This window comes from Atractosteus spatula, chromosome 6, assembly GCF_055471065.1.
Source record: "Atractosteus spatula isolate fAtrSpa1 chromosome 6, fAtrSpa1.hap1, whole genome shotgun sequence".
In the NCBI taxonomy this organism is placed as follows: Eukaryota; Metazoa; Chordata; class Actinopteri; order Semionotiformes; family Lepisosteidae; genus Atractosteus; species Atractosteus spatula.
In genome coordinates, this window is record NC_142711.1 from 38,209,687 (window position 1) to 38,226,947 (window position 17,261).

At 38.4% G+C, this 17,261-nt stretch overlaps 1 protein-coding gene across 2 annotated transcripts in view; it reads left to right on the forward strand.

Annotated features, from left to right (window-relative positions):
• The window catches only part of wwp1 (WW domain containing E3 ubiquitin protein ligase 1), a 57,033-nt gene that overhangs the window by 9,816 nt on the left and 29,956 nt on the right, over positions 1–17,261 (forward strand). Inside the window, exons 2-9 of one of the 2 annotated variants that reach the window (XM_088918435.1) lie at positions 1,185–1,243; positions 4,381–4,471; positions 8,953–9,091; positions 11,888–12,012; positions 12,529–12,666; positions 12,959–13,025; positions 15,788–15,969; positions 16,835–17,132. In XM_088918435.1, coding sequence (XP_088774561.1) covers positions 4,402–4,471; positions 8,953–9,091; positions 11,888–12,012; positions 12,529–12,666; positions 12,959–13,025; positions 15,788–15,969; positions 16,835–17,132 — 1,019 coding nt within the window. In that variant the 5' untranslated portion in view covers positions 1,185–1,243; positions 4,381–4,401. The remainder of the gene's footprint in view (positions 1–1,184; positions 1,244–4,380; positions 4,472–8,952; positions 9,092–11,887; positions 12,013–12,528; positions 12,667–12,958; positions 13,026–15,787; positions 15,970–16,834; positions 17,133–17,261) is intronic. The other variant, XM_088918436.1, reaches the window with a different exon arrangement.

Genomic DNA, 17,261 nt, shown 5'->3' on the forward strand with positions numbered 1-17,261 from the left:
TTTGCACAGTCAGGCTGGTCGTGCCGCAACAGCGAGCCACAGCAGCAACGCCGATGATGAATCCCCCAGAATTCAAGCATGTGGTTGCGCTACAGTAGCTCTTGTCAGTTGTGTGCAGCAGTGCTTTATAGTGTGTGGTTAATCTGTGTGTCAGTGAATCCCAGTGGGGCAGCTTTTAAACAAGCACGTCAGATACTCCAACTTCTTTGCTGCGAGTTTGTGAAGAAATTGACACAGGGACTAAATTCTGCTTTGAATCTTAAATGTTTGAGCCACCAAGTGATTTTCTAGAGGAGGAACTGCTAAAGCGCTGCTCTCATTGTCAGCCTTTGGTCTATTCACAATCATAACATTAATTGCAACCTATTAGTGGGAGTCTGAATATTTAATATTTAAATATAACCAGCTGAACATAATGAAAAGCTCTTACGTTGTATCTGCTACTTCTAATGCTCTTGACACTTGTGTTTTTGACATCCATACACAGAACAGAGATTGGGAATGCAGGACTTTTATTTAAGAGATTCATGACTATTTTCCAGTGCATCTTCTTGTATTAAAAAAAAACATTAACATAAAGGAATTTCTATATGAGTGCTGTGATATTAAATTCAGATAGAAAATAGTCTGAATATTTCTGCACTAAACACATTGTTGCCAGCACACCTGTGGTTAACCTTCCCCTTCTTGAATTTCAGTAGTTTGTGTGCTATGTGTTCTGAGGCAGAGTGAGTAATGAGGCAACGAGCAGTGCTTTCTTGCTGCAGTGTGTTGTCATGCTCAGCTGTGAGCAAGGATTCATTTTGCTGATTGTGCAAAATCTCTTGGCTTTCAAACCAGCTGTAAGGAAGCTAAGAAAATAATATAGTCCTGTCCAATTGCTTTTAATGAATCTGGGATCAGACTGTAACAATTATGAGTTATTGTTTGTAAACCTCTGGGTGTTTTAAGTTGGGCATGTGAATGATTTTCAGACTTTGTGCCCATGTGTATTTGTCTTGTGTGAAGAATGGCATGAAGCTTTTAGGTCTTGGGCATCACTGTGCACAAACAAAAGATGCTGGTATTGCTGGTCGGAGCTCTCTCATTTCCCAGTTGGAGGTGTGCAGAAGATGTGTGGTATTTATTATGAAAGGGAGATGATCAAAGTCAAACTGATCCTTATTTTTTTCTTCCTTCTGCAGTAGAATCATGGGCCGCAGTTTCAGGTGTGGATCTCCGACGGCTTAGTGATCACGCAATCGTAAGTACCTCCATCAGGTACACGTGTGTTGAGATCAGTCTGCACCCTTGGGCCAAACAAGGTCATTATTGGTGTCCACAAACATGACTTAGTTGCTGTAGTGCTGTAGTTCCTGGTTCGGCTCCATGTGTTATGGATCTAGCCTTTCTTCCCTTAACAATAGTCCATTTAAATGACTTTGACAGCCATAACGTTTAGTGTCCTAAGACACATGGCAGCAGTGGTCCTCGAACCTACAGTAGTGCAAGCTGTGACGCTAGCTGAGTGAGTGCAGCTGCCATTTCCAACCCTTGACAACAGCTGGCCTTTCCAGTTATTGTACAAGGGTGGTCTGGAGGTCTTGCACAGGTTACTGTGTAAAATAACAGCTTTTGTCAAATTTTAGTAGCCAACTGTCTAGCATGGAAAGAAATCTCTGTAAAATGTTAATTTGTGTGTTGTCTGTGAATCAAAGGTTTGATTTAGCATGATCTTTTTAAAAAGGAAAAAAGATATAAGATTTAAGGCCATTAAGTGGGCACTACTATTAGGCCATTAGGCCACAATAACTAAGGCCATTGTGTACTTCAACTTAACGTTGAAGCAAGCCCAGTTTTTTATATTTTTGTAAAATCTCTTTGATATGGACCTTTGCTGAAATTATACATCTACAGTCCAGGTGGTGCATGAAATGTTAATGCAATAAGTACTTGTTTTGCTTCCTTTTAAACTCTACAGTATAAGGCAATGATATTAGAACCATTTTTTGTAATATTGGTAATATGACAAAAATAGCACCAATCTGAATGTTAGAAAGATAGATACTACTACTAATACTTCTGTATTTCTCCATGTCCTCTATATTGTTAATTTATTTCTTGCTTTGGTTAGTAGGTGGGAACCCTGAGCAATAAAGTCTGGTGACACCTTTGTTAATATATGTTCAACTAAACAGTACAAAGAAATGGTTCTAAAGCAGCAGGACAAATGGTTAGATATTTAAAAATGCATCTGTTGCTTAAGTGTATGCTTATGTTTATATATCCTTTTGGAACTTGTGCCAGGCTCCAGGAATGTTATCATTGAATCCACGTTTCAGGAAGGGACATGAGGATGTGCAGAGCGAGTAATGTTGCTTTGACAGGGCTTTTAATGTTTCTGTCAAGATTGATGACTTGTAATTGGAGTGAAAATTGCAGTAGACTTAATCTACAGGCAGCTTTAATGTATTACATGGAAATCAGTTTATCAGAACAAGAGGAGTTCTTTTGATAGACATGTTGCCCAGTTAAGTGGGTGATCCAGGTGAGTTAAAATGCATATTCATCTGGCCCTTTAGTTCAGTGGTAGACAGGAGGCCCACTCCTTTTAATGTCTTCCCATTATACCAGTAACCAGCTGATTTAGCTTGACAAGAGAAGAAATGAAAACCTGCGTACACACTGACTCTCCTGGACCAGGTTTATACAGCCCTGCTTTGAACAGTTCAGTTCTTATCAGCATCATACCTGCCCCACCTTTTAAGATTAGGGAAATAAAATAGTCTATGTAGGCTATTTATAAGTTGAGCTTGACTTGCCCAGCCCTATAGGAATATATTATTTAAACTAAAATACAGTGTCGGTTTTTGACTTTTTAGTTAGAATGAATGGAATGTAACCATCTCCAAGTTTAAATTAGGTCTAGCGGGTCAGCACTTTTGAATGCTGTCTTTAAAACCTAACTTTTGTATACTAGGTTTTACTTCTGTTAAATTTGTGTGGATATCGGTTTTAATTTTGTGTTGTTGTAAAGCATCTCAGTGTAATGATTAATGTTATGTGAAATTGATTATTTGTCAATTTTGAATAGAAAGCATCAGAGGTTTCATTAAAAGTGCAAAGTGTACCAACCAGCGTTCAAATATTGGCACTACATTTTCAGAATTTCGCATGAGCTAAGCAGCTCAAGTGTGAGGGACGTGAAATGAAAACTTGCCTGATCCTGTCTTTGATTTTTGCACAGTCCTGTGTGACTGAAGTGCGTTTGTAATATTTAGCTTTTGCAAGCTTGTATATCTTGCTGCTTTAAATTAAAAATAAAAATATGATGTATATTCATATTTTTTGTGCTTAAGTGTTTGAAATTGTATAGCGGCTGTAAAAACACTATATACTGTGCTGTAATACTGTTGCAGTTCTTTGACTTTGAATTGTTGAGGAGACAACAGTGAAAGATGTCTGAAGCTGGCAGGAGGGTTTTAGACGCATCATGACCACAGTACCCTAGAGTGGGTTGTGATCCTGTCACTACGTGGGCCATACTATCGCAAACTTGTCCTGGGGTCCCACACATAAGCTAGTTCTTGGTTCAGCCAAGCTCTTACTCAATTGTACCTTTAATTAAAATAACCTTTTTATTTGTAATTTGAAAGTTATAGCTTAAAAGTTCACATGATGAAATGCAGTAGTTAACAGCATCTGAAATACCTGAAATGAAAATGTAGTCTCGTCATAACTCTATAAGGTTAAATAAAAGCTTGACTAGAACAAAACCCCACTGACGAGATTCCCCAGGACCAGGTTTGGGAACCCTGCTTTCTTCAAAAGTGGAAAGTTTGGCTCATGTTTTGCTGAAAAGGGTTTTTCAGCATTATCTGTGAAAGTAAAACAGTTAGTCAGTACCATCCAGGTTATAGTAATAAAGAGGACATGCAGAAGTGCAGGAGTCTAACTACCTCTCCAACATTCAGAGATGTGCTACCAACTCTACTTCTTGGCAAACAAGTCATTTTTTAAGATACTCCAGACACACTTCCTTAGACTTTTTTTTACAGACGTTAAATCTTTTATCTTATTCATCACTGTTAGAAGCCTACACAATTCAGCTGAAGCTCAAGTTGTACTTGGCTGCTATAATTTTAATATAACCAATATTTAAAGCATGGTTTTATGTATAAATCTTTTGTGTTACCTAAAACATGTCATTGCCTTATAATGTAAAGTTTAAAAGAAAACATAAAAATGCCTATTGCATTAACATTTTTTGCACTACCTGTATTGTAGAAATCTTTAATAAATAAATAATAATAAAAAATTCTAAAAACAGTAGTCACAGTCTTTATTTGTTCATCAACTTGTAATATCATCTGAATGCCGTCTGGTTTCTTTGTGTTTTAGGCTCTCACAGCGGCTAATGACATGGCCACAGCCTCGACCAGGTCAGACAGCAGTAATCGTCACAATGGGAGATCACAACTGCACACAACTGGTAAGGAGCTGAACTGCGTTGCCACGGGGACCCCACTACACTTTTCTGGGTTTCTTTGTTGTATTTTTTTAAAAAAGGATCCCGTGTTTGTAGCTAATAAACCTGGCAATTTATTCTCTTCCGAGTTTCTGAAATTTACTCTGGTTTTGAGAGGGTATGTAAGTGCTTAGTGAAGTTTGCTTGCTCCTTTTTTTAAAGCAAAGTGATCATTAAAGCAAAATTGGAGTCTCACTGACAAATCACCACTGTTCCTGTTGCCTTAGGGAATTACTATCTCAATCTATAGTACTGTAACTGTGGCGCATGTGGAGGTAATATACACACGTGTATCTCATGGGTATCTACTGTACAGGACCCTCTAAAGTCTAAACATGGATTTTCACTGAATTTTAATAACCATTTCTCATGTTGAAAATTGTGATGCATAAATACAACAACCGAGTATTTTATTTTCATAATGTCAACTTAGTTGGGCAATTTGAACAGACTGATAGTGTTGAACATCCTTCTTTTGAAGGTGCAGAAGTATAGGGATCTTTTGTTGGTCAAATTAAGGTAATTAATTACTGGGTAACTAAGCTCATAAAAGAGCTGTGAACATCCTGTCAAGTCACTGAGTCACTTGAGTGTTAGGAGTCCATATTTGAAAGTCAAAAACCTTTCTGTTAAAGAAAAGTAGGCAATTGTGAAGATGAAAGATATAGCAGACACAATGTTACAGGCTCCTTTACTGGCTAGTGAGAGCCAATGTCCATATCTGATGTGTTGACTTTGTGTGGGGACCAGATTCTGACAGGGTGGGAGTGTAGGTTTGTACACGCATCTTGAGAGCTTTAGAACCAGTGGTTACAGTTGCTAAAGTGTACAATATAATGTAAATAAATGCTGTAGTGTAACTTAAACTGACCGATATTTGCTTTTCTCTAGTGTGACTGTGCCCCACTGGATATATCAAAGCTCAGTTGGCACTGGGTGTGCACATGGAAATTCAGAACTTTGTGTTTTAATAGTTTTTTTTCCATTGTAATGCCCATATGAAGGAAGCTCAATTTTTCTGAAAGCAAAGAAATTGAGACATCCTCCGATAAAGTATCTAGCAAGGTTATTCTGGCAGCACTTTTCATTGAAGAGGGTTTTATCTCTGTTTTTCAAAGAAATCCAGAAAGGTTGTTAAAACAAATAATGCACTGCACTTTATTAGATAATATTATTAGCCATATGGAATTTCTTTTTGCATACCCTTGCTTGCTCTCCATGAGACACACAGACGGGGAGAGAGAAGCTTGGGGTCAGAGCGCAGGGTCAGCCATTTATAAGGTGCCTCTGGAGCAGTTGGGGTTAAGCTCAGGGCCTTGCTCAGGGGCCCAACGGAGTAGGATTCCTCTGCTTGCTGCGGGATTTGAACCGGCAACCTTCCAGCCACAGGTGCAGATCCTTAGCCACAGAGCCACTGCCCCGCCCCAGAGCCTTAACAGGGCCTGTGATGTTTGTTTAGGATCTAGATCTTGTTAGAGCTGTTGAAATCCCAGCTTAATTCTCTACATTCCTCCTGTTCAGGCTGCTAGTTGTTTTCTTGTTGCCAGACATACTCTTTATTTCATTCTTATGTTTATTTTTCTACTTCATAAATATATTGGCAAAGTTTCCTTCTTCTTCACTATGCTAATGAAGAGTTTTTAGTGAGATGTGTGATGCTGTTCTGCCCAAGTAATCATTAGGGTGCATCTGAGATGCAGTCGGAAACCATACTATATCAGAAAGGTTTGTCCAATCTTTCTTTATACACAGGGTTCTATATTTTCAATATTTTTTCACACCGTGTCCTCTTTAAAGTTGGGCTAGTTTCTGTTTCACAGTTAAAAACACTAACTGCTCATTAGGGAACAAGGTCCATGCTGCTTGTCACTGAATATCGTAGCCACTGACAATTTTTCCCTCTGTCTTAGAGGACAATACTGATCACTAATTTTAGACTAGGTTTGTCTCATTTAGGTCCTGCAGTTTGCTTACTGCTTTATAGTGGGAGGTAATAAAAATGCAACCAGTGAGTATTTAGAAAATAATTTTATTAAAAAAAAATCTGATATGAATTTAAGTTCAGATAACACATTCCTTATATTTAGGAATGTAAACTGACCAACAGGTCAGATGGTGTCTTGGTTTCTCTGGCATAGTCAGGTGACAGAACAGTGAAAACACACAGTAGACAAGTTCTCTATGGTCTAGGTTTAGTATGGTCCAAAACTGCTCCCATTTGTCTCCACTGAGATGAACCAGCCTCGCTGCAAACTAAAAGATCTAGCAGTTCAGGGAGGCAAAACTGGATTCTCATTAACAAAAGACTCTTCACAGGGCAGTCTGCTTTTTTAAACTGCTGCCCAATTATGAGAAATGCTTCTCTAGACCAGATATTGTATGCCTGTTGTGCACTAAATAAACATGTTTACTGAAATATAAAAACAGCCCTTTGCCTCTAAATTTAGAGTCTTTGCCATGATCACAAGTATACTGTATAATATGTTCCAGTTCCTAAAGAGTAGCCCAAACAATTATACAGCTGGTGCTTTAAATCTGTAGGCAGAAGGAACACTGTTCATACAGTGCCTATTCTTGGTGAGTGCCATTTTGAAGAACTGTACAGACTCAGGTTACAATACAGCAGAGTAAATGTACAAGCAAATACACAGAATTAAAGTAACATTGTGCTGCAGTTCTTGGTTGTAGATTTAATATTGGTTCCAAACGTTTTAGTTTAATAACATTTTTACAAAGTTTCGATAATGTATTTGACTTAAGTTTAAATTAAGATGTGCAGCTGTTTTATTAGCATTGCAATGTAAAATATCTCCAGTGAATTCCATTTCACAGTTAAAGAGACAGAGATCAGTTAATACATAGGTCACTGAGAATAATCATCAGGTGCTTTTAGACAGTCTAGATTCATTTGTTTGCCCAGTGACGACGACTGCAGCTTCTACTGTGATGTGACATCTTAGAATACTATAAGACTATACCATAAGACTACTGTAGAATATTATAAAATGTCCTCTGTGTCAGCCAGGAGTCCTAGAGAACACTGGTCAAATAAAATTTTAGGTTAAATAAAATTGAAGGAACTACGTGCATGAATTTAAACAAAAACCGTATTTCAGAAAATCTGAATTAAAAGTAAGACCACAGGAGACCAGCAGATGTGCTGCACCATGACTGTGTTGAATCTGCATTGTTGCAGATAATCCAGATTTATTGTGACAGACACAGTACCAATTAAATAAGCAGAAAACGTTATTTGCCGAGTGGTGAATAGGGTTTTAAATTTAAGTGCTGGTGGGTGATGGACAGTGCTGAGGGTTTTAGAAGGTTTCGTTACCCTCTAGCACACGGATGATGCAGTATATCAATCCTGCATCATCAAGTATTTGGACAGTGACACAATTTCTGTTGTTTTGGCTCTGTACTCCAGCACATTGGATTTGAAATGAAACATTGCCTGTGAGGTTAAAGGGCAGAATGTCAGCTTTAATTCGAGGGTATTTACGTTTATATTGGGTGAACCATATAGGAATTTTTATACCTAGTCCTCCCATTTTAGGGGACCAAAAGTAATTGGACATTTGGCTGCTCAGTTGTTTCTTGGCCGACTGTGCGTTGTTGCATCATTAGTTCATGCACAAGAGAGCTAACAAAAGGTCTAGAGTTGATTCTAGATGTGGCATTTGCATCTGGAATCTGTTGCTGTTGTCTCTCAATATGAGGACCAAAGAAGTATTATTCCATTATAGTGGGTCATCATGAGGGTGAATAATTAGAATAAATCAATCAGAGACTTAGCACAAACATTAGGTGTATCAAAATCTACTGTTTGGTACATTAAGAAGCAAGAATGCATTGGTGAGCTTAGCAATAGCAAATGACCTGGTAGACCACGGAAGACCACAGTAGTGGATGACTGAAGAATACTTTCAATCGTGAAGAAAAACCTAGAATCAGCTTTAATTCATCAATTGCAAAGGATTTGCAAACATGCCAAATTTTGTTTAAGATTTATTTTAATGTGTCCAATTACTTTTGGTCCCATGAAATAGGAGGACTATGTATAAAAAGGGCTGTGATTCCTATATGGTTCACCCAATATAGACGTAAGTACCCTCGAATTAAAGATGACATTCTGCACTTTAACCTCATAGTCAATGTTTCATTTCAAATCCAATGTGCTGGAGTACAGGGCCAAAACAGCAAAAATTGTGTCACTGTCCAAATACTTATGGACTACACTGCATGTGGGTCATGGCTGGGTGTGTATTAGTTGTGTTTTTATTGGTTTATACCCCACCTCTCTCATCCTGGTGCTTAGTTGTTGTTGAGGTCATGATAGTTCAAGTTGAAGATGGAGGCCTGGCGGTATCCAATCTGACTACGTTGTTTCCTTCAGGGTTCCTGCTTTTCCTTTCCCCTTATTTCATTTTCTTTTCTCTTTGTAGTTTCCTGTGCTAAACTCAAGAGGAAGAAGAACTGGTTTGGAACTGCTATCTATGTGGAGGTAGCTACGGATGGAGAGGCCAAGAAAACTGCAAAATCAAGCAGTTCTTCTAATCCAAAGTGGGACGAACGCTTGACGCTGTAAGATCGTTTTTTCTTTTCTTGTCATATATCTGTGGAATCAACCACTTGAGCTACAGTCATGGGATTTCAAGGTCATTTACTTTAATGTGAAACTGTGACCAGGATCTTTGTCTTCTCTCTTAGTGATAATATACATTTTTGTGTTCTGTGTCCATGGAGAATCCATTAATCAGTATTTGTTACTGTATTTGTTGCTGTGTAATTTGTTTCTCAGAAGCATTGGCCTGATTACATTTTGTGTGCTAACATGCAGATGAACAGGAAGTGTGAGGTGACTGGGGACATTGTGTAGTTATGGAGCTTTCAACATCTCTTGCTTCTCACAGTGCCAGGGTACTCCTCCCAAAACCTTTATTAGTTATTATTTAGAGCATTAGGGATTTGCTTCCTTTGGCTCCAGCTTTTTGCTGTTGTGTCATATGTAAATAAACAAGTGCTTTTAAAGTACAGCATTTATTTTCTTTTGGTAGTTCAGCTGTTCAGTATGTGAAAAGCATATACTGGTTTTTTTCATCCTCAGCATACTTAAAATAAACGAATAGTCTGTGCTGAATTTGTTTTGGAGTTCGTTGGAGCCATTTAGTAAGCAGAAGATACGAAGCCTTGTGATGTGCTATGCTGGGCAGCCAGAGTAGATTGCAGCATTGACTCCAATGGGGGTATGAAAAGAGTGGCAGGCAGACATCAGATGCACATAAAAGAATTTGCACTGGTTTTGAGTCCTAGGTTTGATTCTGGACTGGGTGCTTACTGTGTGGAGCCTGGATTTAATCTGCGTGCTCAGGTTTCCTCTCGCCTTCTGTACGCATATTGGCTAGGTTAGTGTCTCTACGTTGTCCCTGTGTGCTTGTGTGTTCCCTGTGATGGACAGGTGTCCTGTCCAGCGTGTCTGGTCTTGTACCCTGTGCTTTCTGTGTGGACTCAGGAGTCACCAGGACCTGTATCGGGAATAATCAGATTTCTGATAACAAATCGGTAGTTTCTTTGCAGCTTACAGGTTTGCCTCTTCAGCTGTGCATTTCGGTGTCTCTAATAATTCACATTCTAACCTGGGGAAAAATGCAGTTACAAAAACGCTGAAGTACAGTGTGGAGAATGGGAGGAAGTGATTGAGTTTAATGCCAGTCTAGTACCCACTGCGCACCCTCTTCATGCTCTGCTTCAAGATTCCCCGTGCGCTGAATATTAATATCACACTGCAGAGATGAAAGTTTGCCTGACAGCTGGTTTTCAGGACCTTCTTCTTGCCATTAAAATAAAGGTGTAATTCTCTTATGGAGTAAGTATTTTTTATTTCTTGCACTTAATTTCTTCTCATAAGAGTTTAAAGGTTGTGAATATCAAGTAAGTGGTTTTCAGTAACATTGTACATTCCACAATTTCGAAGCTGATTTCTAATATTGGTACTACACTCCACAATACTTTATAGGTTACTTTCATCCAACTATAGTGAACATCAGACAGCATATTAATCAGTTATTAATAATATTTCCTTAAATTGTACTTAGTACTAAAAAGCAATTAAAAATATCCTTCATCTAAGGTCAGTAAAACACTGGAAGTGATTGTTCAAAATAATTTCTCTGATCTGCCATAATAAATATTTTCAGCAACAGGTGACAGAGTCAACCAAAAAGAAAACTATGGTTAAACCAGGTATAGCACAAGTCTGTAAAACTGCATTGTCTTGACTTCCGCTCTGGTTTGTAAGTGATAGAAAAGGGAACTGATATCCAGTAATACAGACAGGTGTGACAGACTTTAGCCACTGTAGACATGAGGCTGAGAAAGATAAGGTATCTGAAACTGCTATTTTTTAAATGTGACTTTAAAATGAGGAGTTTATAGCTTTCAATGTCTTGAGTGAGTGTTTATGATGTAAATGTTAGCCTACATCGTAACTAGTGTTACTGTGATACTAATTTTTTTTGTAAATTATTAAACATCGTTCATACTCAACCTGTATTAACTGCACATGTGATTTTTCAAGTTAACATTGCATGAGATTTTCTTAGTATCTTTTGATGTGTTTGAAATCTAACAAGAATTGTGTTTGAGAAGAATTCTTGAAGCTAAGTGACACAAAGTGAATGGACAGAATACCTGGGATGACGTCTGTCTGCTTCTCCTCCATTCATTCTGGAATTAAGCTTTACACAAGCTCTGCTTGTGGACTAACCCACTGGTTTTTATCCAGCTGTTTGGGGGCATTGGGGCTCCTCAGAGACTGTCTAGGGGTCCCTAGAAATAAAGGGAACCTCAAATCTAGTAACATTTAAAATCAGTCTTGTTAAAGCGTTGATCTCCTATGTAGTACTGCTTTTAATATTTTATAATATTATTATAATCATCATGCTGAAGTCTTTCTTATCTTTGTGTGGGGTCCTTGTTGAGAAAATGATTTTTTGCCAAAAAAAGATTGAAAATCTATGGTATAGGCAGAAGCCACCACAGAGGGGCCTTAACCACATCTGTCCAAGTGGTACAGAGCAACAAATATTTTATATTGTTATATAGTTAATAGTAGTAAACATACATTAAATACATTGAATGTACACTACTGTGTGTATTTTCCATTTCACCATGTATCACTATGCACAGACTCACTGGCTCATAAATACCAAATCACCTAAACCCTGGAAGACTGGCATTATGATATGAAAATGGAAAAATATAGATGGCTACATAGGTGGTACATTTCTGTTTTAATGGTGTCCTTGAGGCTCTGACTTGCTTGTAAATTATTGAATCTTTATGAATGTGCCTAGAATAACATCTTTATTTCTTTTTCAGGAATGTAACACCACACACCAAATTGGACTTTAAAGTATGGAGCCATCATACCCTGAAAGCCGATGTTCTGTTAGGAAAAGCCACTCTAGACATTAACCAGGTCTTGGAGCTTCATGAACGAAAATGTATGCTTGGCAGTTTTCCTTTTCTGTATTTTACTCTAGAAGGAGGCTAAGAATAATCTAATTGCACTTATACTTATGTTGCAGCTTCTTTATGCTTAGTAAACCACAAGTGAGGGGGTTTCATTTTTCCCAAAAAATCAATGCAGCGTTAATAATGAAAGTTTACATTATATCTGAATGTAAACTACAGATCAATGCTAAGATGAAACCTTTGGGAATATGAAACTGATAGATTCCAAAAAATATCAAATTGTACTGTATGTAGGAGGCAGCTGAGCTAGATACTTGGCTTGTTCTTGTTTGTAAGCTGTTACGTTCTTAAGTTTAGAGTTTGTTTATCCATATTAAGTACATATTAAGATGTGCTTGAACTCTTTTCTATTTTAATATGTTTAGGTTTATCTGAATAAAAGACGACTCCTCTTAAACCCTGAACGCTCTTCAAGACAGTTTAGACTCTTACAGCAAGCAAGACTCTGCCATTAATAACCTCTCCTTCACTCTGTTGTTTTGCAGTGGAGAATGTCAGAGAGGTCCTAAAGCTCACCCTGGAAAACAAGAGTGGAGTGATCCCCACAGGGGAGCTGACAGTTATACTTGATGGCTTGGCCCTCGATCAGGATTCACTGCCCAATGGCAATACAGACTTGACCAGTAAGTAGTTCACGGTTTCTGTGTTTTTAATGGCTTCAGGCCAAATTATAATCGGACTCCTACGTGCAGACTGCTGTCCTGAAAGGTCCATTCCATTGACTGGATTGCTGCTGTCATCCATAATTTTAATTCAACCCTGAATGTGTCATCTGAACCTTGTTTAAAATTTTGCGAATGCAGAGGAGATTCAGATTTGGTTGCTTAGGTTTAATAACATCTCAAGATCCAGGCAACGCTTATTGGAGGTTTATTGATGTGGTTTGGTGAGTAATCGATCTCTTCTGTTCCCTAGAAGTTCAGCAGAATGGTAATGCTATTCATGAAAATGGAGGTGAAACTTCTACAAGGGCTCGATCAAGGTAAAACCATTTGAAAATTTTGATCTACCAACAGATCATCCCAGTATGTCTCAAAATATTTGGAAATATTTAGAATCTTGAGAATTCGGATGTGCCTGCAGGGGAAGACAGCAGTCCAGAGGTGTCCTTGGCTTGTTTATACAGAACTGCCTTTTCTTATTTGTTCACTTTACATTCTGTTTTGTAGGCTACAGCAGCTTAGTTTTTTACTCCACCTGATTTCAATATTTTTCATGTCTTGAAACTAAAAACTGTTCCGTTGACATAGTATATACAAGTTCCTAATCATTTTAATTGCAGTGTTATCTATGATACTATGGAATACAAAGTTCATTGTTGTCAAGTAGCCATGTACATTGTTAATATACGTTCTTATGCACATAAGGTGGAGTAATTAAATGATTATTTAAATTAAATAGCCAAAAAAGTTCAGTTGCCTTAACAAAATTCAAGTTACTTCTTGGCTAAAAGTTACCACACAACAATGTATTTACATGTTTAGATGCAGAACATATTTCATATATTACAAACTAGATGCTGCTGATCAGATAGTAAAACAAGAGGGGGCAGTTGCACAGTATAACAATACTAGAGTAGGCCGACTTCCCTGGGGAATTTTTGGAAGTTTCCTGCAGAGCTGAAAAATGTGGTTTGAATGCTGCCCCATAATTTGCAGTTGTAGAAATTATGGAGTTGAACAAGAGAAAAATAAGCATCTCCCCTCTGTTTTTCACAATGCAAGACAGGCGTTGCTTTTGTTTTGAGGTCACACCCATGGACAGAACACAGATGTGAGAGAGTAAGCGCTCCCAAATGTGAGGCCATCGTCACCATTGTGATGAGAACACTGTTGACAAAACAAAAGGCAGATTTATCAAGCATGCCATGTGACCGCAAGCGTTTCCTGAGCCGTGACAATAGTGTCTCTCAATTTTCAAAATTAGCAACATTCCAGTTAGTTTTCCTTTTGTAAGATTTCACTGAGCGCTCAGCTGTTATGTTTTGGTGCTAGTGTTTCAGTGAGTTCCTTAGTAGCTTAGTATGACATATCAGTATTTGCAGATATAGCTCTTTTGTGAGCCGTGGTTCACTCTTGATTTTTGGCTTGATCCAAATTGTATGTTGCACAAATGTTACACGGTCTGTGTTTTTTTTTTGTTGGTGCTTATATTTGTGTTAGTTTGTATAAAAACCTAAACAATATTTGAGTAAATAGCCGGTCTCAAGCTGGTAGCATTGCATTCCTCTGGATATTATCATGGATGCCATGTAGCATGAAGACAAAGTTATGAGCTTAAAAGAGTTATTAAAAATCCGGCCTACTGTATTATTACTATTTTCTAATCTGTATGTTGTCCAAGGTATCATTGATGAATTTTAAATAATTGTATGCATCAGACTTTTGGGTCCACTGTATTTATGCATGCTGAATAGACATAATAAGACTACAGGTGCCTGTGATGTGTCTATGGCAGTGAAATGGCTCCCCTTGCAGTTGCTGGGTGATTGAATGTTCAAATCTTCCATCGGCAGGTGCCACAGAAGGGTGGTCCAACCCAAGAGTACTCTTCTGTTTATGAGACTTTAGTGGAGTGTGAAGTAAGCAAAGGGAAGGGTTAGGTTAAAATATTTTAAAGTAGTTTTTTATTCAGTGTCACAGAATATATTGGTGAAGACCAATTATGTCTTTCAGTGTGTCTAAAGTGACTCTGATGTACTCCTGTATTTAAAGTATTTTGTACAAAGATTTTATGTCATATTTGTGGAATACGTTATAATGTACGTTTTCCCCACAATGTGTTGAAACAGAAGTGTTTTTCTGAAGGTGGTTAACACTATTTAGAGACTATTGAATTTGAGAGAATTTCTTCCTGGTGTTTTCTGTACCAGTATTAAGAAGTTGACTAAAATGTTACTTTAAGAGATAGTCATTTCCAGTTTTATTATGTTAACAGTTTGAGTTTTGTTTGCCAAATGAGGGTGTAGTTATTAGTTTTACCAGAAATATCTCTTTAGTCCCATTGGGTTGTTTTACAACAGACTCCCCAGAGTTAAGCCCATGAAGTTCAAGTAAATGGTTGGGTGAAACTTTGTAATTACATTTTAGAAACTGAGCAAGATGGGCTGAATGACCTGAATGGCCTCCCCAGTTTTCTGGACATTTTAGGATGTGGAATTCTGGTGGGGCCATAGTTGTTATACATGGGAGGTTTATAAGGATTAGTTTAAAGTAGTAGAGTTGTTTTTCTTGAAATAAGTTACAGCATCATGTAGGAGTTGCGTGAGAGTGGCTGTGTTTTGAAAGTCTTCCCAAAGGGGAAGTGCTGCTGCTGCAGGTTCATTCACATAGGAAGTTGTCTGTCTAGGGAAATTGACTAACAGAGCTGAGGAAAAGCTGTGACCATTACTCAGGCACACTTTAATGTTCTTCCTGCTTTATTTGGAATTTTAAACATCTTATGTATGTATTATGGATGAGCCAGACATTAGTTATGTTGGGACAGCCACACATGGGCATGACTAAAAGCCCTTGCAATCTTTGCTGTGCTGGTATTTCCATAAGAAAACAGTTCATGGACATCATTCAGTACACTGTCCACTATCAAGAGTCTGCTTCTAAATTCAGGAGATCCACAACTACAGGATTTTCTAGTGTTGGCTAGAGTACCTCTTAGAATAATGATACATAGACTACATACCCCAATGGCGGGCCAGTAAGAGGGAGAACAGTAATTGATCCGTGTTGCCTTGATTTGTTCCAGTTCTATCAGTGGCAGCTCCAGTGGAGTAGACAGTCAGGCACCCTCCACATCTTCTGGGCAGAGCGTCTCCAGTATTCCCATCGTAAATGGAGATGGCACTTCTTCTCCCTTGCACGGAACAACCAGCCCTGGAAACACCCCAGCTTCAAAGCCGTCAGACACTGAGACAACTGACAGGACAGGTAAACTTTAGATCCAGGTGTAAATAAATGGAATGAAATAGAGACTGATAATCTTGCAGGATTTCTGCATTTTTACTATCTCGCAGAGCTATAATGATAAAGATCCCTCTGAAATTTCTTTTGCAGTACAGGTTCCATTTTTTTATAGGGAGGCTTATTTACTTTGCTTTTGCCAGTCTGCTGATCTGTAGTAATGAAGTTGGGTAGGGTTTTAGGAAGATAATGGCTTCTGCTCCTTTTGAATTTTGGATGTCTTTAGTTTGGTGAGTTCTTTTTTCCAAATCTCACACACTGTTGTTTTTATGTAGAAAAGTCTTAAGATGTTTGACAGGTGAAGGTCGTAATGCAGTTCGCTTTGCTACAGCTGCAAACAGCTAAGACATTACTTGTTAAAACTGTTTGTGCTCTGTGTTCTTATGAATGTGAATTGTTCCAATAAATATGCTGTTTATTTTTCTCAATTAGGGTAGGCCACTGTTATCACAAAACCAGCAATAATCGAAATGGGGAGTAAAGCATCTCTTCCCCTCAGCCTCTCTCCCGATCTTTCCCTCTTTACCTCTCTGTATCACTGCCAGGCACAATAAAATACAATAAGGATTTTGTTTCGTCAGTACACAGGTTGTGCTATAGTGAAGAGAGTCTATAAAGTAGTTTGAAATTAAAGGGGTTCTACTTAAAATACAGTTTAATATGTACCTATACAGTTTTATTTTTATTAAACCTATGTCTCACAATATCAAATAACAGTGTTGATTCATATTCATATTTGAGTATATAGCAATAAAGTGTACCTATATATAGGCGATTTGAGAGTTAAGTAGCTTGAGAACCACCCTTTTACTTTCTTCCCTTTTCCCCCCAGTAAATGGTGAGATTCCTGTCTGTACTCCTGCCACGCAAGATGTGCTACCTTCTGCTGGCTGTTTGGCAGGTGGCTGTGATGCTGCCACATCTACTCCAGTAGTGAATCCTGCACCAGCCCCCTCACCGCCACCCCCTTTGCCTGAGAGCCCTCCAACGGTGGCAACAAGTGGTGGTGCCCAAGCTCCCTCCTCCTCCACGTCAGTCAGCGAGGCCAGGGCCAACAGCAGCAGTGGAGCAGAGGGAGGAAAACCCAGACAGCAGACAGGCAGTGCCAGCACAGATCCCCTTCCAACTGGGTGAGTCCGGTGCCTTCAGGAGCTGATAGAAACATTGTCTTATGTGTTCCAATCAAGGACCAAAATATCCCAAATTGTCACTTAATTTTGTCTTGTAAATATGAAAGGTTGAAATCTTCAAAGCAGGTT